At 41.3% G+C, this 22,060-nt stretch overlaps 1 protein-coding gene across 1 annotated transcript; it reads right to left on the bottom strand.

Annotated features, from left to right (window-relative positions):
- Nucleotides 1-3,224: 3,224 nt before the first annotated feature.
- LOC105929054 (solute carrier family 23 member 1) lies at nucleotides 3,225-17,043 on the bottom strand. The gene is made up of 12 exons (XM_036147625.1): nucleotides 16,811-17,043; nucleotides 16,071-16,217; nucleotides 13,376-13,533; nucleotides 10,728-10,887; nucleotides 9,618-9,799; nucleotides 9,311-9,431; nucleotides 9,050-9,206; nucleotides 8,718-8,971; nucleotides 6,842-7,006; nucleotides 6,636-6,744; nucleotides 6,394-6,489; nucleotides 3,225-4,394 (listed from the first exon to the last, which is right to left on the bottom strand). Exons 1-12 carry the CDS (start codon nucleotides 16,856-16,858, stop codon nucleotides 4,171-4,173), a joined length of 1,821 nt encoding a protein of 606 aa, XP_036003518.1. The 5' UTR covers nucleotides 16,859-17,043; the 3' UTR covers nucleotides 3,225-4,170.
- Nucleotides 17,044-22,060: the final 5,017 nt, after the last annotated feature.

The raw sequence follows: 22,060 nt of genomic DNA, 5'->3' as shown, positions 1-22,060 counted from the left end.
ACATGTGACATCGGCACCGATAATTTCTGTTATTATAGTTTGTAATTGAAAACAAATACAGTCACAACTGTTACTGCTGCAAATGTGTATTAATTCTTAATTATAACTGAATTTCTGTGCTTGACGCAAATAACAGCTGTTTAGCTTTTACATGAGTCATGATCTTGGCAGACAACTTGAAATCAGGGTTTAGTGTGCAGCTCCCCCCAGTGTTTAAGCAGCGGTCACACACCATGCAACAGGACCGCATGCTGCAGTGTAAATGCAAGGAGATTCCTCTGCCAACGCTTATATTTCCTTACAAATTCAGTCATTATCTGAAATGCAGAAAAATAGATTTTCATCAACACAATGTATTGCAAAAGTAGTAGGCATACAACACAGTTGCAAGAAAGCCATAGACGTTTCATTAAAAGTTTGCCACAAGCACAAGATCATAATAAAATAAGGGGTTTTTTTTGGTTTGAGGAGACCAATGTAGAACCCACTGGCATGTATGCAAAGCGCTATCTGTGCCGGAAAACTAACCCCCTTACGTCAACCTGAGCTCACCATACCTACAGTGAAACATGGTTGTCATGATTTAGGTTTTTGTTTGTTTTGCTCTAGACTTTTCTGGACTTTTCTTATCTGCCTGTCACCTCTCAGCCACCAGCCACTATCCAATCAGCTCAGCCAATTAGCCCACATCAACTCCACCTGCTGCCAGTAATTACATTCAACTCTGCTCACATGTTCACCTGCTTCAGCCAACTCACCCTGGATATATATATATATATATATATATATATATATATATATATATATATATATATATATATATATAGAGAGAGAGAGAGAGAGAGAGAGAGAGAGAGAGAGAGAGAGAGAGAGAGAGAGAGAGAGAGAGAGAGAGAGAGAGAGAGAGAGAGAGAGAGAGAGAGAGAGAGAGAGAGAGAGAGATTTTAGTTGTTCTGTTCAAGACAGAGTAGTAACTGCGGACCTCGGGGCCATCTGCACACAGCGTAGACAGATGTTCCCTCTTCTCTTAATGGATCTGCTTATAGTCCAGCAGGGGGAATTCTGGGAAAGTCTGGTGATCAGCTGTGGAGACAGCTGGCTGAAAATGATGTCTCTGAAGCAGGTCTGGTGTCTGCTATGATGGATATTGACCTGATAAGGAATGAGAGACATACAATATTTGTCCTCAGCTGACTGGATCTGTGGAGACCTCAGCTGAATCTTCAACAGAATGAGCGTTTAGATGACAGGCTGGATGAAATCATGCTGGAAGTGGATAATGAAAGTGGATGGCATTAAGTAACACCCAGCTTTAAAAAACAAATATTTAGACCATGGATTCAAGAGGAAAAGTGCTTTAAAAAAATCTGTTGGCAGTGAATCAGGTTTGAGGGTTAAACAGAGAAAGGTTAAGGACTGCATCAACATTCACTTTATGAATGTTTAAGCTGCAGACTAATGAAAATCAGCTCCTACAGACAGTCACACCATAAATAGGAAACGTAAAAAGCGCCAGAATTATGAGGTCTAAACGGTCTCTGAGGACCTCTTGTGGCCAAAGGGAGTAAGTGTCTCCTTTAGTGCAGAGTTTCACCTGCAATCTGCGGTATTGCAACGTCCTTTTATTCAGTGTCTGAAGAACAATCTATGTGAGCAGCTTTTGTAACAGAGCACTAATGACTAAGCATTTCTATATATTGACGCCAACACATAAAATAAAGGAACACATTTAACTCAACTGACACTATTTTGCCTCCTTTATGTTCCAAAATGTATCCTAAAAGCCAGCTTTTAAACACACCAAGTGCTAGGATTCTGGTGCGTGTGTGTGGTTTCTTGTACGAGTGAATTCCTGTTCCAGAGAAGATCTCTGCTGGAGAGTCCCTGGAGTAAATCTCCTGATCAAGGCTGACTGGTGCTTAAAAGGAGCTGCAGGATCATCATTCTTCGCCGGATGATTATCTATGATAAGCCAGTTCTCGAGCGTTATTTGTTTATTTTCCTTTTCTTTTTGTGTTGTGTGTGTGAACACAAAATTTAGAATTTTGTGTTGTGTGTGAATTTTGACTCTATGATCTTCGTCTCAGTTTTATTCCTGTGTTTCAGACCCTTACCTTTCCACCAACACCGAATCCTAACTCCCCCCGCTCTTGCCAACTACAGTAAGTCCTCTCCTTCCGTCATTTTCCGTACCTGCCCACTACAGTCTTGTTAACTCATCTCTTCCCCTGGTGGATTTGACCCCTTTTACTGAATCTTTCCCATATTGTAAATAAAACTTTCTTAACTTGAACTGGTCTCCCGAGTGATTCTGCATGTGGGTCAGGAAATTGCCTCAAAACATGACACCAAGAGCTCAGAAAACCAACCTGCCATTTGTCCCACTGACTAAAGCATTGGTTTCCCCGAAAATTTAACTCACTGATATAATGTTCTTATGTCCACTGTACATTTTCCACCTTTTTAAATGATCCCCTGAGCAGGAATTTATGTACAGTAAGAAGATTGTGCCAGCAATCGTTCAAACCTTTATTTATATCTTCCATAAAGATGTGTCTGGGAAACATCTATTTATTTAACAGCTCCTTTCTTTTCTTTTTTTTTTTTTTTTTTTTTTTTGCAAAAATGCTAGGTTTCTTGTTTTTACCTTTGTGGGTTTTTATTTCTGACAGATTGAAATAAAAGCATCCTTCAGGGCATTTTTTAAAGTTACAATATTTTGGTCTTCTTTAATCTGTGGATGAAAAATAAATAGATACAATGCAGCAATAATGAGCTGCCATTTCACATAAAGCTAGGAAGAGGGACAATATGCTGAAAGAGAAAATAAAATCAGTTCCTTAGGCAGAAAAACATTTGTGAAAGAATAAGTTAAAGCTATCCAAGATTAACATGGCTATCTTTCTTCATCCCTTTCAATTAAAATGCAAATAGCTGCCTGAGTATTACATAAAACCCTAGACAGTTTTATGCATGATGTAATATATTCTCACTAAGTGTGTAGTTCCTTGCAATGTTACTCTTACACCCTAAACTTGCTCTCATCTTGTCACATTACCACAATAAAATACAATGCATGGTATTAGGATGTAATGATAAAATTAAATCGTGCAAAAGAGTGAAATGGAAGGTATATATATATATATATATATATATATATATATATATATATATATATATATATATATATATATATATATATATATATATTATACCAGCCTAGGTCCGGTAGGATGTCAATGATTTTTGGTTATTTGTACTGTAAGGTGTGTTCATATAAATATTCATTGCATTTGATCCCAATTAAATAAGGTTTGTGCTTGTAACATGACAAAGCATGAACAAGTTTAAGCGATATCAACATTTTGCTAGGAACTCTGCGTACAGACAAATTTGTAGCGCCTGGCGATTCTGCAGAATGCAGAAATAGCACAGAGTGGGAGGTGAACCACTGACCAATGGTCAAAATGGCCCTTGGGGAGATATGCTGGGTCCCCGGGTCAAAACATTACACCCTCTCCCATCTGCCTGTCAGAGGTGATTAGACAGAGGAAATGAACATGGAGACAAAGAGCCGACAGCATGGAAGGTAAGCAGGAGAGATAGAGAGAATGAGTTATCTGTTTGTAAAGGATACACAATAACGGCCTGTATGCCGCTGCTGCTGTGGTGTTTTTAGCAGCTGCCTGTATGTGGAGATGCGGATGTATGATAGTATACCTTCAGGCTGAATTTAATTTCCTTTGAAAGGGGAAACTGAGGAACAACAACAATCTGGTTTTCAGCGCCTGCTCCAAGACTTATTAGAAGGATAAGAGAAAATGGAACACGCCTGGAACAGTTTAATCATTCAGTAGTTCTCCTTTTGGTATTGACAAAATGTGAAGGCAGCCGATCAGTGTGTCGCAGGTTCCCCATGTTGACCAGAAACGTTATTGAAATGTTATCTTGTTGTTGTATTTTTCAATATATTAAGTCAAATAAAGTGGGAACAAGAGGAAACAGAGCTGCATGTTTTCATGTTTTCATGAAATGCATTATTAGCGGCCTACAATGAATTGAATGTGCTACAATATGTATATTTAACAATCAACCAGCAATGAAAAGTAAAGCTGAACAAAGTCTTAACTTTAAGAAAAAGACGCATGTTTGTGACCCGATGAAAACAGTTCAAACTCTTGTCATTTGCTCAGTCCCCTGACCCTGTGACACGACATCCTCCGTCATGTGATTGGTCGGTGGGCAGAAGGGGACGTAACGGACCCAGGACCGGGTTTGAAGACAAGTAGTTATTCCGAACGGGAGATTATAAACGTCTTCTGGTGTCAAGGCGTTCCTGGAGTCTTCACGATGTTCTGTGTTCCAGGTGAGGAGGCCACGTTCACGCTTGGTCCCTGGATGAGGTTAAAGGCAAAAGGGTTTACAATGTTTTATGTTGATAATTTTGGCCGCACTACAGTTACCAGTTAAAAGTCAATGATTTGTGGTGAGAGAAAAGCACAAAAGCCCAATTCTGGTCAAGCATTCTCATACAGTGTGTTGCAAAAATATTCATACCCCCTGAATAACAAACTTCATCCATACATGTAGTATGTATACCCGCCGATCCATGCAGGGTCGGGGGAGGAACCATGACTTCAGTGCTGCAGCCTGGACACACGATGCTACAGACTACAACCAGGACCTTGATGCTACAGACTGGAACCAAGGGCTAAGCTCTGAAGACAGGACTCAGGTATTTGGAGACTTGATTCCTGGAGCCCACGATGAAGCTCAGGCTGGTTGTGGCTGGTCTGCTGGAACCTACGGCAGAGCTTGGCTGGTTGTGGCCAATCCATTGGATCCCACTGCGGAGCTCAGACTGGTGGCAGCCGCTCTGCTGGAACCCACAACGGAGGTCTGGAGATCTGGCAGTCGAAAAATCCTGCGAACCCCCTGAGACAGGAATAGGACCCGAGGAGTCACCCGGACCCTCAGAGACTGGAGCAGAACCAGAAGAGTCCCCCACTCCCTCGGAGACATCAACAGAACCCGATTAGTCCACCAGACCTTTGAACAGGACCACGGATGTTTCCAGGCAATGAAGGACCACAGACGTTCTCAGACCATGAAGCAGGACCACTAAAGACTTCAGACAATACCGGGTCGCTGAAGACCTCAGAAGCTTGAGGCAGTCCATGTTGTAAGCGTAGTGAGGATGATAATAATGATATAAATGATGGCAAAGATGCTAGGAAGGCTGAGCATGAAGACAGTTTTGATGGTGTGTTGGGGGAATGGATGATGAAGAGGTTATTGATGGAGTCCGGAGTGTTGATGACGATAAACATGGTAATACAGTCTGTGCCAGAACTGAGGCGAAAGGTGAACATATGAATAGAGCTGATGGTTCAAATGGGATTTGGACACCCTTTGGTGGCTCAAGGCTGGAGGTGGAAGTTGTGACGACGGTACGCTCCTCTCGGACTGATGACGTGGGCAACTCTGGCTTTGTGGAAGACACACCACATCGTCGTCAATGTCTTCGCTGCTGGGCTAGAGCAACAGCCGACAAAGGTGCCCCGTCAACCAATGCTCCGGAGACCAAGGCTGGCGTTTGTGCCTCAGGCCAAGTCGTCGAAGTGTGGAGGAGAGCGCCGGGCCAAGCGGAGTAAACAGGAGGAAGTGAGTGATCAGAATAAGCTGGGGGGTGGTGCGATGGGCTGTGTGGTGGATGGAGCTCACTTATGCCGTCAACAGTGTGGGGTCGATAGAGCAGTAAGAGGCGGAATGGGAGCAAAACCCAGGTTGTTAGTGCCGAAAACCTGCTCCATTTCTTCCAATAACAGCAGGATGGTGATTTATTAAATAAATAAACAAGGCTTACAGGATGACGGGGAAACAGGAACCAGGAACATGAATAACAATGAGACCAGAACTGAGTAGATAGACGGAGGAGACTGAGCTAGCTGAATATAAAGGGGAGGAGATGGAAGGAGCAGCAGGTGGAGTAAATTACACAGGTGAGATGAGTAAAAGGCAATTAAGCAGAAGGAAAGTTAGGTCAGTAAGCTGGCAAGGGCAGAAGGAGAACTGAATGTAACAGGGAAACATGAGAATGGGCAGACATGAAGGAAAACTTAAAAAAATGAAGGAAGACCAGGCAGAAAAAAACGATCTAACAGAACTACTGAAATCATAAAGAACAGAAGCTAACTAAAAGAGTAACCACTAACAGATACAAGAATACACTCTTAACACAAATACCGAACAGAAAACTAAACAAATTACAGGAGCACAAATCTAAGGATAAACAATACTAAACATAACAGGCTGCAAGATCCCCAGGTAGCAACAATAAGTAATAAAACCGCTGGGGATCCTGACAATTAGCAACAGTGCACTTCAGCTTACCAGGAATCGTGTTATCTAGGAAGAAGCCAAGGAACCCTCCCACAAACATATGGGTGGTGAACAATACATTCAAAACTTGGTCCACCTCTTTGACACCTGAGTCACACGCACAAAGGACAAGAAAGTGAAATAACAGCTTTATCTTTGTGGAAACATTCCCAATTTACAACAGAAACAGCTGACGGCATTGTAATTAAATGTTAAAGCAGTAAGTATACAAATCAGCTAAATTCCCCAAGTACCTGTTTCTAGAACCCCGGGGTTCTTCATGATCCAGTTCGGAATGACAAGCGCAGAAAAAATGGAGAAGCCAAACACAAAGATGTTCCGAGAAGAATTCATGTCTGTAAACTGTCCAAAAAGAAAGATTATCCAAAGTGCCACTATTGGGAAAAGTGCATTCGTCAGCAATGAAAACAATATACCTATATTTTCATGATAGATTTACCTGCAAATTGGTAATTCCTGCGGCAGATATGACACCAAACATGATCAGAAACATCCCTCCAATTACCGGAGTGGGGATGGTTGTGAAGATGGCTCCAATTTTGCCCACCATTCCCATCAAAATCATGAGGAATCCACTTAGAAGAATCACAGTCCGACTAGCCACCTGTCATCAAAGTGGACAAAACATTTCAATCCAATTCAATTCAATTTTATTTATATAACGCCAATTCATGAAACATGTCATCTCAAGGCGTTTTCCAAAGTAAAATTCAATCAGATTATACAGATTGGATCAGATTATACAGATTGGTCAAAAAAAATCCTATCTAAGGAAACCCAGTAGATTGCATCAAGTCTTGACAAGCAGCATTCACTCCTCTTGAAAGAGTGTAGAGCCACAGGAAAGTCGTCTTCCTTTGTCCATGGCTTTGCAGCAATCCCTCATACAGAGCAAGCATGAAGCAACAGTGGAGAGAAAAGCTCCCCTTTAACGGTAAGTAAAAACCCCCAGCAGAACCACGCTCAATGTGAACGGTCGTCTGCTTCGACCGACCGGGGATTAGAGAAGACAGAGCAGACAGACAATAAGAGAGACAAAAAAATCACAGAAGCAAACATTGATCCAGGAATCTTTTCTATGTTATATGGTACAAGCAGATGATTTGTCTTCCCAGGATGATGTCACAGCTAACAGAACACCAGACCAGGTGTACCTACTATGAAGAAAAAAATGACAGAAAAGCCTATAGCAGCATAACTACAGAGATAGCTCAGGGTAACATGAGCCACTCTAACTATAAGCTTTGTCAAAAAGGAAAGTTTTAAGCCTAGTCTTAAAAGTAGACAGGGTGTCTGCCTCACGGACCAAAACTGGGAGTTGGTTCCACAGGAGAGGAGCCTGATAACTAAAAGATCTGCCTCCCATTCTACTTTTAGAGACTCTAAGAACCACCAGCAGACCTGCAGTCTGAGAGCGAAGTGCTCTGTTAGGAACATATGGGGTAATCAGAGCTCTGATATATGGTGGAGCTTGATTATTTAGGGCTTTATATGTGAGAAGGAGAATTTAAAATTATATTCTTGATTTAACAGGAAGCTAATGAAGGGAAGCTAAAATTGGAGAAATATGATCCCTCTTGTTGATTTTCATCATAACTCTTGTTGCAGCATTTTGGATCAGCTGAAGACTTTGAACTGCATCTTGTGGACTTCCTAAAAGTAAAGAATTACAATAGTCCAGCCTTGTAGTAACAAATGCATGGACTAGTTTTTCAGCATCACCCCTGGACAGAATGTTTCTAATTTTGACAATATTCTGGAGGTGAAAAAAGGAAACCTGTTTAATATGGGATTTAAATGACATGTCTTGGTAAAAAATAAGATCAACATTTTTCACTTTATTACCAGAGGCGGAGATAGACAGCAGCACCCCTCGCGACCCCAATAGGGATAAGTATGTTGAAAAATTGATGGATGGATGGATGGATTACCAGAGGCCAATTTAATGCCATCCAGATTAAGTGATTGATTAAGAAGTTTATTTTTTGAGGACTCTGGTCCAAAGATTACAACTTCTGTCTTGTCAGAATTTAAAAGTAGGAAATATAAAGTCATCCAGGTTTTGATGTCATCAAGACATGCCTGTAGTCTAAGTAATTGATTGGATTCATCAGGATTTATGGATAAATATAGCTCAGTGTCATCAGCGTAACAGTGAAATTAATCCCATGCTGTCTGATAATTTTGCCAATCAGAAGCATATATATAGAAAAGACACTACTTTGTGAAATATGAGAACTTTCAAATTCATATATTCTTGAGGGGAACAGTAAAACTGCATTCTTTTTCTTTTTTTTTTTCTTTTCTGCACTTACCTTGGTGATACCGAGAGCTGCCACATTCTCACTGAAAGAAGTCGTGCCATTGCCTGTCCCAAAGGCTCCCGCCAGTAAAGAGCCAAGCCCTTCAACACCGATGCCCCTACTAATGGCATGCTTTGGAGGGGGAGGAGCCCCGGACAACCTGGCACAGGCATAGTAGTCGCCCACAGACTCTGCCATGGAGCATATTATTCCAGCCAAAATCCCAACCACAGCAGCCAGGTTTACAGTAGGAGTCCCCCACATGCCTGAAGGAGAAGTCAAACTGATGATCACTCTATTGGTCTCTTTATCAATCAAGCAGTGTTTTTAGTAAAGCTACGCACCGGGGTATGGCAGTGTGAACCAGGAAGCCTGGCTCACCACATTTCCCTTCACATCAGTACGGGCCAGGTGACCGTATCGGGTAGGATCAGACGGCAGGACATCAGATATGGTGAGGAGGTAACAGACTAGCCACGAGACAGCAATGCCCAGCAGAATCTAACTGACATTAGTATGGATTAGAGGTCTGATATGGACAAAAATAGGACATGTTATTCTTAAAGGGCGAAGATGTCACAGTATGTGAGTAGAAAACATCATACAGGCATGGTTTGGAAGACATAAAACTTTGAGATTTTCCTTTTCTCGGTTTTGCTGCATGACGGAACAGGAATTGGTATGAGACGAAGGTACTGAGAGAAGAGAATTATCAGCCCTGCAGTCCTGTGAGTATGACAGAGGAGCATAATAGCATGCAAATGAACAACCAGTCTTATGGTTGAGACATACAGATGACACTCTAAACAGAAAAAAAAAACACAACTTGAGGAGAGAATCTATTATATTGTTGTTTTTTTATGTGAACTCCTAAATTAAAACTTAGTGTTCTTTCTGAGTTAAGTTACTTACAAAGCAGAAATGCCCCAATGGCTGCCAGCCTTTACCCCGCCGGAGTCATACAGAGACAGGCCTATAAGAGACACGGTGGGGGCGATGGTTAAGGGGCCAATGAAGCGCATGAGGAACCCTATGAGGCCAGAGAAACCAACAAGAATCTGGAGGACAGAGGCCACCATGATAGAGCCCTGCAGCTGTGGAGAGAAATACAATAACCAGAGGCATGAGCACAAATGTCACTTTTTCACTCTATTGATGACCATAACCTGTTACACTTCCTAGTAGGGAAGAAGACATACAGTACCATTAAAGAGTACTCCTTCCTCTGTTTCTTTAAGTATTATCTAACTTAAAACTTTCTAACTCAAGTATAGGTTATGTGACAGAGCAATGCAAAGCATCACATAATTGTGAAGTGGAAGGAAAAGGATGCATGGTTCTCAAATAGTTTTTCCAAGTAAAATCCTCAAAAGTGTGGTGTATGCATGCATCTGGTCCCTCTTTATTCTAATGCCACTAAACAAAACTTCCTTTAAGTTAAGTCTCATTTAACTTACCTTATATCATGGTTGATTCTGATTGGCTGCAGGGTGTCCATTAAAAAGTGTTGTAGGACACCTTTCAAAAAGTCAAATAACCTGATTGTTCTTAATTATTACGTTGGCTGAAACATTAGCTGTTAACCGCAAGGAAGTTGCCATCGGTTACCTTGGCAACACATCACAAGAGATATCAAATAGTTCTCTCAGATATCAAAATTACTGCTCAGACTCTCTTCATCCAGTCCCATTTAGCTTGAGTTATTTTGCGAAAAACAGTGGGCAAAAAAAAAAAAAACAGAACAAAATGCACACTACAGGTTTCAGTTTCAGCTTTTCCTTGTCATTTGTAAAGATAGAAAATCGCACAATTCACCTTCCATTTCATCATTACGTCAGACTTTTGTGTTGATCATTTAGATAAAATCCCAATAAAATAGAGAATTTTTTAACATGACAAAATGTGAAAAAGTTCAATGGCTCGTAATACTTTTGTAAGGCACTGTTATGTTGAATGAATGCATTTTCAGCTTCATAGAAGGGTCATCTGTGTTTAAGAAGTAAATTGTTCACTTTGGCTTACGGTTCTCATGCGGCTCTGCCATTCTTCAATGAAAACAGGGGAGGAGGTGTTGACCAAACTTGCATTCTGGGTCCAAGCCGGGCACTTCCACTCTGGCGTAGATAAAACGGCCATGGCTGGGGTCACCAAGGCAAAAGTACCTCCCTGCAGTATAGGAAGTCTTCAGATTTCACAAAAACAAAACAAAAAACACAGATGAAAAGGAATACAATCTACACGGTCTATATTTAGCATAGACATAAACATCTACTGTTAAGAGGTTCCCACTGTGAGTGGCTTCTCATTGTCCAACACATAGATGGTCAGTGTTGTTGTGCAATCAAGCCGTAACGAATAAAATCAGATTAAAGTTTAAAGCTACTGGAATGCGAGACTTTTACAGGCCCTCAGGGGACTGTCCTCACCGCTGGGGGGCCACTGTATAAATCCCCCTGGCCACGCTACAATCGCCCTCTTTTGCCTGCTGCCTAGCTGCATTGGGGAGAACACTCTTATATCCCTCTGTGGAGGATCCGACTGGAGTTCGGAGAACCGCCACATATGCAGGCTGGGTTGAAGCTGAGTCTGCAGCCTATCTTCTGCGTAATTAGACGCCGGAGTAAAGCATCCATCTACACCGAAACCAGCCTTGTGATTTTTCTCAGCTGTTGAAGGAAAGCTGAGTATGCTTCAGCCTCCAGAGAAAGAACACAGCCACACCAGGGAGGCCGTGCAGAGGTCTCCGACGCTGGAAAGGCCCTGCAGAGAGCCCACGCAGGGACCCCCTTCACAGGCCGATGGCAGACCATTGGAGCCCGTCTAAAGCATCCCAGGCAGGGGTTCACGAGGAGCTTCTTTATAGAGCTAACCGCCTGCCTGCTGCTCAGATAACCAGCTTTACCTTGGTCAACCGTATACCCCATCACCAAAACCAGAGACAATGGCAGAGGAATAAACGGGGACAGTTTAGAATAGTTTACTTAATGTGTTTTCACTGTGTTTTTAAAGCTTGACCGAGTTATAGGCTTCTGCTAGCCTAAAACTGGAAACGTGGGATGTGGTTCAAGTGTGTTTTTATGGTTATAATAAACTTTATTTCCATAAGGGTTTTATACACCAATGGAACATTAATGTTTGTGTTTTTCCAGTCCGCTCATTATGACAAAATATGGCTTAAAAGTATTTTTAAGCGAGCGCCGAGCCTCTCTAATAACTTACTAAAACCCTGGTAAAACATATAGCTACGGCTTGTTTTAAATACTTTTGTTCTTGTTAACTCTGCCATCGTTTTGATAATACTACGAGCATTATTACATAATTAATAGGGAGCATTAATGTCTTTGTAACGTGCCCTGAGATTACATGTGTTATGAATTGGTGCTATATAAAAGTAAAATTGAATTGAATTGAATTGAATCAGAGTACAGACAATGGATAGGCAGCTTTGTAGACTGGTGTTAACAGAACCATCTCAGGCTGAATTAGTGGCCTGCAAGCCCGTCGGGACCCAACGGGCCCCGATACAATATGCAAATTCGGGCCGGGTACGGGCCTTAAATTCAGTGAATAGCACGGGCTCGAGTAGGGCTCGGGCTTGACACTGATAAAGTTGGTTTCATGTATTCATGATTTGTCAGTTAGGTCAGGTCAGAAAAACATTCACGCGCACAGCTTTTTATTTCTCTTTTTCTTTGGAAGCAGACGCTATGCAGCACGTCGCTACGCAGCACTTCACAATGTAGTAAAACGAGCGCACATTCTCTCAACATGCAAAACATTTTGCGATGACCCCTCTAGGGCTCCGTACTTCTGTTCCGGTCAGTCAATAAAGATTGACAAACTGAAAAGCCAGCTAGCCAGAGGTGAGCTATTGAAAATTCCCCAGGGAAAATCTCTTTATGGGAGCACTTCGACCTCATAGCTAACAAGGAGCTCATGTGTGCTGCTCATTTATCTACTCCCGTGGCGCATAGATTTACCGATGTCATATATCCTGGCTGTCCGTTACATGCTGCTTTTGCGACAATGACATCCCGTTATTTTGACATTGAGGTCTAATTAAATACATAAACGCTTGTCTTTGCAAGGGTTAATCGTGTGTTAAAAGTATTATTTGTTTAATTGTTCGAGTCGGCTTTCTGAGAAACTATTACGCGACCGAAGTGTCGGGAAACAGTCATGTCTAAATAGCGGACCCTTTTAGTCGGGCTCGGGTTCGGGCTCATTAATAGCTTAATTTGTCGGGCAGGGTCGGGTTAGGGCCTGATTGCCAGGGGTCCTGGCCGGGCCGGGCCTGAAATTTTAGGCCCGTGCAGGCCTCTAGGTTGAATGCAGGGAAAACAAAGAAGCTTCCGGTAAACTTCACAAGTGCAGACCCACCTCTCTGACAAAGGTGAATGTTCAGGAAACTAATGTTGATATAGTGGACTCTTACACTCTTAGTTGCTTTATAACTAACTTTTGCTCAGATTAGCTTGCTTTTTCATTACTGATTTAGTTGTCTGTGTTTTTGCCATGGTCACGTCTTAATTTCCCCATTGTTGTACAATAAAGGAATTTCTTATCTTACAAATGGTGGGACGATGAACTGCTATTTACCTGCTAAATTTTTATACAGCTCAAGATATTCTCATCCGGGGAGTTTTTGCTCCCAAACCAGGAATTCTCACCTGATGCCAAAGGTAACCTGTAGAATGGTGCAGAGGCCAGAAACGAAGAATATGGAGTTGATTAGAAGACTCTGGGTCAGGGTATCATGCTGCAGACATAACCCCTCAGAGAGGATGAGGGGGATGGCGATGATCGCACCGAAGGCTGTCAGGTAGTGCTGTGGAGGAGAGGAACATGAAACCGACTGTGCTGATGCAAACATGACACAGAAATAGAAACAACAGAAGATTGGTTCAGACATGTCCACTTTCTTTAGTTTAAGAAAAGGTAAGCAGCATTGCATCAGGGCGCTGTTGTCAATGCTTGAATCATGATCTTTTCTTTTAGATTTTATCAGGTGCCTTTGAGTGTCGATTGAGACAGATGTTATCACAGACTAGTTACAATTTGTATTGTTTAAATTATAAAGTTCCCACCACTATTTTGTCCCAGCACATTGGATTTTTTTGCTGTGTTTTTCTATTCTTAATGTAATTTCCTGTTGTGTTTTCTTGCTCCGTAGCCATTATTCAATCTTTGTCAAGTTTTTCTACATCATATGTATAAAACTCACCCTGCAGTGTGATTTGATTTGGACTGCGACATAATTCCAAAATATCTATCAGCGTTTGCCCATCAGTATACAGTGTATGAACCACTACTACTACAAATCCCAGAATTCTCTGCAGGTGCAACAGATGTGTCTTTTACTCAACATTAATTTCACACGTGCTTATCGTATTAAGGCTGCTTGTTCCAGATTCAACGTGTAAGCGAAGGAAAAGCGTGTTTCTATTATGAAAAAGTTTCCGGTTATAACGAAACAGAAAGAAAAACTCCCTCAATTTCAGACATTTCTAAAATTAATATCTCAGCTGGCCTGCCACTTTGTCCAGGTTTTGAATTTATGCGTTTTCTGAGTTTGACACTCCTGCTCACGTGCTGTGTTGGAACTTGGAAATCCTGACTTTCAATTAGGTGAATATAAAGGAACGTCAGAGACATTATTTGTTGGATCCAATTTGGAAGCTCCTCACATCAACAGTAAGGTGTGATGAAAACATGATTATTTTTACAAGACAGTGCGTGTAAAATCAATGTTACATGTAGCAGCTGCAATGCTTAACCAAACAAATTTCGCATGGTGTTTGCATGTGAAAAGCACAGTTTTGAACGACATCCGTCAGAGATACTTCTAACAAAACAACAGCTTTCCTGACCGTCGCCATATTGGAATCCTGACCTTTTTATGTTTTTTGTTTTTATGATGAAATCCCAACTTCTCAGATCTGTCACCTGGGCTAATTATTATCACCTTTCGCTCCCTTTGCTCTCTCCCCTATTTAACCTGCCAGTCTCCTCCCTCCCTTTGTCGGGTCGTCTGTTATGCTACACCTATCTTGTCAGCTCCTTGTTCTGTGCCTGGTCACATACGTCAGTTCAATAAACCTTCATATCTTAAATATGCGGCTCCACAGCTCTTGTCTTATTTTCGATTCTGCTTCAAACATCTCAGTCCTGACACTCAGTCCTTGAGAGATCCTCTGCTGCTTTCTTCCGGGCCTCTGTCCAAGTAGCCTGTTTACAAATCCCTATTTATTGGGATCTTTCCTTCTTCGTCTTAGCCATTTGTTCCCCTAAAACCAGTAAACACTAGCTTCTGGATATTCATGAACCTCATGTAATCATATCTGCCACATATGTAAGTGATATTTATTTCACAGTTTAAAAAAGAAACTGCATCAGTACAGTCTTCAGGATTCTGGATACAAACATGTGCCAAAACTAAAGTATGTCGACATTAAAAACATCAATACAGGAAGATTCAAAGCATGGCATAAGCAGCACAAAACTAAAGATTCCCCTAATTACTTGTGAAGGGTTGTTTTTCCCTCCACTCAGTTATTAATGTCTTCATTGATTCTAGGTTTAATAGAAACCGTATTAGGGTAGGGTGAGACAAAAATAATTAAAAGTGTCTCAATTTCTGCTGTGGTTTGTAGAGTAGAAAGTGATAGCATGCATGAGCGAAGTAGGTCTCTATGTCATTGTATTACAACAACCCGAGTTGGAAATCCACAAAGATATATCAGGGGCGGTGAATGGCTGAATCGTCCAGGAGCCATCACTTAATGAAAACGGGGCTATTCTTCAGTAAACAGTTCCTCGTACATATAGGAATGTTAGTAGTTAATTTAGCTTAAAGGAGCAATAAATGAAATTTCATTATTTCAGTTAGAACTTAAAAAAATGTTTTGTGAAGAACTAAAGGTAGTGTTTTAGATGGACTATGGTTAAACATCACACACCATCTCTCTATGTTGTTCTCCAGTCTCTTGTTTACAAAGCCGGGCCAGAAAATGGACCCCCAAAAATAATCTTCCACTGGACATCAAGGATTCAGACCAGTGATAACTTTGAGGGATTAGGACATTTTCATTCTCACAGAAAAAAAGAGCTCCTTTTTCATTTGAGCTTTGTCAACAAATTGTGTGTGGGTTAGAGGAAGATTAATTATTTTTAGTTAATCAGTAATGAGGAGACACTGACTAGTGTTAAGTGTACATGCTTCATTACTACCTTTAGTAAGCCATTACATGTTCCCTGTTTATTGTAGTAAAGAAAATTATGATTTATAACTGATTTTATTAATCGGTGAAATTGGTTGATTGAAACCCGTCTGGTCAGCTGCACATCAGAGCGCAGCGCACCCACCTGAAAGGCCAGGAAAATACAAAGGTACCAAGGAGGGACATCGGTCACACAATAGGTTGGTTTGTTTCTGTCCTCCTCTGCCACACAGTCGGTCCGGTTGGATTTATCTGCCTTTGTCCTGAGTTGATCATTGACTTCTTCATGCATCTGCAGTGCAACACACCCACAACAAATTTCTCTAGCAAAGGCACATATAAACAAACAAGCAGAATAAATTGTGAAGATTCACAAGATGACAAGGTGTCACCTTTAATTCAGTCAAACAATTACTCGCCTATCATCTCGGGGCCAAATCTACTTTACAGGCACTTTCTACACAGATAGGCAATAAAAGCTTACCTGGAGACTTTTATACACGTTATCCGACATGCACCTTAGCTTTATCACAGCACATATTATCTTTTCATGTTCTGACAGGAAAGTGCAAAGCCTGTTGTTGTGCTTTCCCATAGTAGAATGGAAAAAGCTATCTCTGTCACTGTGTTTTAAAGAGATAAAAGACAATTTAAAAGTTGGCCAATGTATTCCCATTGGTCCATAAACTTTGCATAGCAAGAGAAGTGTGATTCTAAATGTAGTGCACAAAACATTTACGGTAGGCAGCTTTTGCATCACTAAAGTAAGTTAACTTGAAGAGGTAAACCAAACAATGTCCATGGAAATGTAACTGCCATACTTGATAAAGAGATAAAATATGATTAAACAAGAACATTATTGTAGAAAGTAGCAATTGTACTCACATCAAATGCAAGGTTGTCATGTCCATTGCTTTCCTTCACTGAATCCATTGCAACTGCCCTATGAAATCATACGCTTTAGTAGAAATGTGTCAATCAAAGGATTCTGCTAAAAGACACAGTTTTTTTAGTCTATAGCCATGCTGTGTGGACATGGCCCAGAGGCAGAAAGGCAGAGTGCTCTGACTTCAGCAAAAAAAAGAAAACTCAAAATCATTAATAGGCCCACCTCATCTAGTCACCTGACTCAGAGGGAAACACCGGTAGAAGTCTCTGAGCTTCCTTATCACCTACCACCTTGAGCCAAACTAACAGGGAGGCGAAGCATTCCCGCTTCCTGAGATGTGGAAAAACACAAAGATGACCTTTGACACCATGAGGTTTGCATGCTGATGAGTCAACGAAAGAAAATGTTAATCTCTCTGAGAGCCATAAAGTTGTTTTACCGGCAAATATATGTCAATGATCCCTGCTGAGCTAAAGTTTTTATCTTGGAACTAAGGTGTTACTTATTTTATGACCATGTGGAATCCACAAGACAGATCCCACATACGATAGATTGTCTGTTTTATGGTCACTGATAAGTTGTCAGAACAGCTAGAACAGATTAGTTTAATCAAATTCATATCTGAGCCACAACCCAACAGTGACGGATGGGTAGATACAAGATAACAACATATAATGATGATAGACCGTCGTTCTGGTAGTTGTATGCACCGCCTGCTTTGTTGTGTTCCTGTTTGGATCCGGTGCATGATCTGCTCTTGTGGAAAACTCGTCGGCTTCTGCTCAGGTCAAAATACGTCATCACCTGATCGGCCTGTTTCTGTCTCATCATCTGGTCAGCCATTGCCTGCCATCACCAGCTGATCCTACTTTCATCTGTCTGTCTTGTCGATCATCACACTCTTCAATAAACTTTTTAAAACAAACCACACTGGGTCTGGTTGAATATCGGGTTCCCACAGTATGATTCATTACACTTTAAAACATTTTTGCAGCATGTTAGATGATTAGCAGACAGGTCAAGGAAAAAGTTGGAGAAATCACAAGCACATCTTTTTTGTATGAAAAAAACTATTCCAAACTTTCAAGCCACCATCTGTGTAAGAATATGGTGAAAACAACAAATCGGACGTGAAATCACCATTTACCTAAACTGACAGGCCAGACATGTAGGGTATTAATCAGAGAAGCAGGCAAGAGAATCATGATAACTCTGGAGGAGTTGCAGAGATCCACAGCCTTGATATTAGTCGTGCACTCCACTGTCCCAATGTTTGTGGACGAGCCAGCAACAAGAAGAAAAGTAGTGCTGAAAGAAAATGATAAGAAAAGGTTTGCCACAAACCACTTAGGGGACAGAGCAACACATAGACCAAGGTCCTCTGATCAAATGACACCAAAATTATTATTATGTTTTCACCTTATGCACAATTAACGCTACTTTTATTATGGATAGGGGAGTATAGAACTGTCCTTTACTTTCCCACAGTGGGGAAATTTGGGAGCACCAGCACCAAAGTCAAAGGCGATTGGAAGTTTGCAGATGCACACAAGAGTGAAAAGGTTACATAACACATGGGAGACTGTAAGGCAAGTGAAAATATAAAATGTAAGAAAAAAAATGCTGTACAGTAATTGAAAACAGCACACTCAGATTATGGAAATGTGTAACTGAGTGGGGTGATAAAAAAACATGCACATATATCTGTGTAAGAAAACAACAACAGACTATTTACGAGAATGAAAACATGTGTAAGTAACAACAGGGGTGTAAACATTTATTGGGTTTGTTGGGAGCAGTGATGGTTATATGGTCTAACAGCTGCTGGGAGGAATGACCGGCGATGTCGGGCCTTGGTGGACCTGAGGGGCAGCCATCTGTCACTGAAAATAAAAAAAGAACAACAACACTGCACATCACACCCAACACACCATTTCTATGTAAAAATAGGATGGCGGCAGCATCATGCTGTTGGGATGCTTTAGTTCAGCAGACCCTGGTCAGGGTTGGCAGGAAGAAGGACAGAAATAAACACAGTCCATTCTTGGAGAAAAAGGCAGGCAAAGGCAGCAAAACGCTGAAGGGGCTCAACACATGGGGGGAGACAAATGAACGCGACAAGTGGCAGTCATCGCCACTGCCGTGAAACTAACCACACGGGATGCGGTAGCGACGGCAGCGCTCTCGGGTTGCTTGTCTCCAAGTAATTTGAATGGTCATGAAATTGGAGGGATTTTGACATTTTCAAAGCAGTCTGTGACAGACAAGACAGCAGGGATGAAGAGTCAGAATAGATTGCTGGAATAGACGGAAATCTTGCTGTTGAGTCTACTCTACAAAAGAAGGAAAAACAACTTTGGGTTCATATAAAATAGGAAAGTCAGTCACAGCTGAAGTGATGTTTTCCTCTGTGTTGAAAGTGGTTGCAGACTGCGATGAGTAGCATACTCTCTTCTCATTGGTCATCAATGAAACCCTTGCTGGTTGGTTGTAGTGCCATGCAACAGCGACAAATTTTTCAACTTTCTTGTGTCGCGTGGAAAGCCCACGAGAGGACGTCTCTGTGAACGAGCTTGAAATTTCACATTCACGAATTCTGTCGGTCACTTGGCTGGAGTAGGGCAAGCGATTGTCACCTCATTGCAATATTCCATGAACAGATTGATGTCACCTCCCGTGTGTCGAGCCCATAAGACCTTCCAGTAGGACCGCACCCTGCTTAATTTCTTAATGACTGTAATTGCTGTTAAAGGTTGTTGACTCTGTGGAGCTGAACATCACTAAATGCATTTGATTAGCTTCAGAATTATGCACGACTGTGTGCTATCCTATCAAATAAAACCCAAATAATTTAGATTTACTTATGTGTACCTGACATGGCAGTATTTGAAAATTTTCTAAATGGGATGAATAGTTTTGCAAGTCTTTAAAGCACACTATGTGCTCAAATACTGAATCGCTGCAACTGTCTCCGGGTACTCAAGCAAACATCAGTTCATGAAGACCGAAGCGTGATTGTTTCCTGAAGCATATGTCAGTCCAGTCCATGGGGGAGTCATGCACACTCACCTTTTCTCACTGATCTGAGTTAACAACAATGGAAGAAAGAGTACCACGGGCTAAGAGCAGGTCAGAGTGACATGATTTATTTAGGCAGAGATGCAACTCACATGTGACACCAACACCAGTGAGGGTGTCTTTGCTCACATGAGCCCACGTATGGATGTGGCTTACTTACAAAATCCCATTCATCCTGCATGTTGACAGTCATTAAAATTCTAAATGAATGTCTTTACAGCATACCGAGCTTTAATGTTTCCTGCTGCAGTGTAGCACATCATTGATCTTAGGGAAGATGGTTTTAGACGATGTGGCCCTATAATTTTGTAGCCAACTGGCAGCTTAGTTTTAAAGCATCGTTGGAGTACAAAGTGCCCTTTTAAAGTGCTCATGTTCATTAAAACCAACTGAAGTGTACTTCCTAATTTGTTATTTGCTAAACATTAAGAGTTGGGTTTATTTGGTGAGTATTTTCTATATTTTTTTATATATTTATATATTTTCAGGTTTTTTTTCATGCAAATCTGCACACATGCTTACAGAACAGTAAAAGGTAAAACTTCACAACCTCTGGTAGGGAAAGGTGGGATGCAGCAGTGAAAAACAATCAGCTAACAGACTACAGCAAATGAAGAATTTGACGTAAACGGAAAGAAATCTCGATGTTTTAAAGGAGTCTGAGGAAAACTAGTGAGGATCCTCTTGGAAGCTGAACAACTTGCTCATCTAGGAGGAGTTTTAATGCAAGTTAATGACTCTATGCAATCTGCTGGGTTTACTTAATAAACTTTCAACCAATCTGTCTATGTGATTTGATAGAATCAACTTTGTAAGGTGACTTGGGATGCCATGTGTTATGAATTGGCTTCATAACTAAAATTTAATTAAAAAACAGAGATAAAGCAACAACAGTACTATCTTATTATTGATTTTATCCTATACAACATTGCCATATTATATTATAAAACTATGCAGAAAAACATATCCATTCAGCTGCTATTCCCATGCCTGGTACTAATGTTTCCCTTTTTTGTTTTAAGCGGTGCTGTGTTTCTGTCTCCATTTAACCCAGGATCAGCTAACAGGTTAACCTGACCTCCAGTGCAACGAGACATTTTGATTCCACCAACTTCTTATCTTCCTTTCTGTTCCTGTTGCCTAGAGACAATGTCTCTCCCACACACACACACACACACACACACACACACACACACACACACACACACACACACACACACACACACACACACACACACACACACACACACACTGTGTGGGCCTTCCATTGACTTCCATTCATTTTCTAATGCTTTCTATGCCCTGACCCTGAACCTAACCCCAAACTTAACCTAAACTCAATTCACTCCTTAGCTCTAAACCTGACGCTAACCCTAGACCTAACCTGTGCCAGCATATACCTAACCCTAGCCTGAATCTAACTGACACCTTAGTCCTAAACCTAACCCCTGATCTCACTCAGCTTCAAATACAAGAACACACACACACATTTTTAGACTTAATAGGATCTTATATTACATTCCTCCATGTTACTCCATTTGTGTCTAACCTGGAAGCCGAACCTTATGCCTGGTATACGAAATTTCGTTCTGTACGCACTCTGTGCATACAAAATGACAAATGAAGTTCTCTAAGTCTAAGTCTAAGTCTATCCATGGCAATATTTTGAAATTGTTGGCTCATTTTCAAAGCCTGAGACCCCACACATAATGCTAAAAAAAATCATAGTTATAACAGGTTTGCTTTTACGGTGTGTGTCTTCTGGTCACGCGTTACGTCACGCGTGACGTCCGCGCTACTTCCGGGTTAAACCGGTAGGCAAAAGAAGGACTGTCCTCGCCAAACAACGTGTAGAAACGGGTGAATTAGAGCGTGCTTTTAGGTCGTTTATTTGCGAAATCTAAACAATGCCTACGACTTGTTGTGCTCCCGGTTGCACACAGAGGCATTCCAAGTCGTCGGATGTACGGTTCTTTCGTTTACCGAAGAAAGAAGAAAGAAGAAAAAAATGGATTGTTTCTATGAAAAGGGCCCAGGCCGACAACCCTAAACGACTATGGGAGCCGTCTTACCACGACCGAATTTGCAGTCTGCACTTCATCTCCGGTAAATATAACTTAATTTAGCACTAGTCATTGTTCTACTTAAATAATTATATAAATAAAAAA

The sequence above is a fragment of the Fundulus heteroclitus genome, chromosome 15 (genome assembly GCF_011125445.2).
Source record: "Fundulus heteroclitus isolate FHET01 chromosome 15, MU-UCD_Fhet_4.1, whole genome shotgun sequence".
NCBI lineage: Eukaryota > Metazoa > Chordata > Actinopteri > Cyprinodontiformes > Fundulidae > Fundulus > Fundulus heteroclitus.
The sequence above is the reverse complement of the archived record's forward strand: the minus strand, read 5'-3'. Positions and strand labels throughout refer to the sequence as shown.

Coding starts and splice junctions, on each gene's coding strand:
- LOC105929054 (XM_036147625.1), bottom strand. CDS start 16,858: ATGGATTCAGTGAAGGAAAGCAATGGACATGACAACCTTGCATTTGAT. Junction 16,218..16,810: donor ATGACAACCTTGCATTTGAT/GTGAGTACAATT, acceptor GTTGCACTGCAG/ATGCATGAAGAAGTCAATGA. Junction 6,490..6,635: donor CCCCGGGGTTCTAGAAACAG/GTACTTGGGGAA, acceptor CGTGTGACTCAG/GTGTCAAAGAGGTGGACCAA.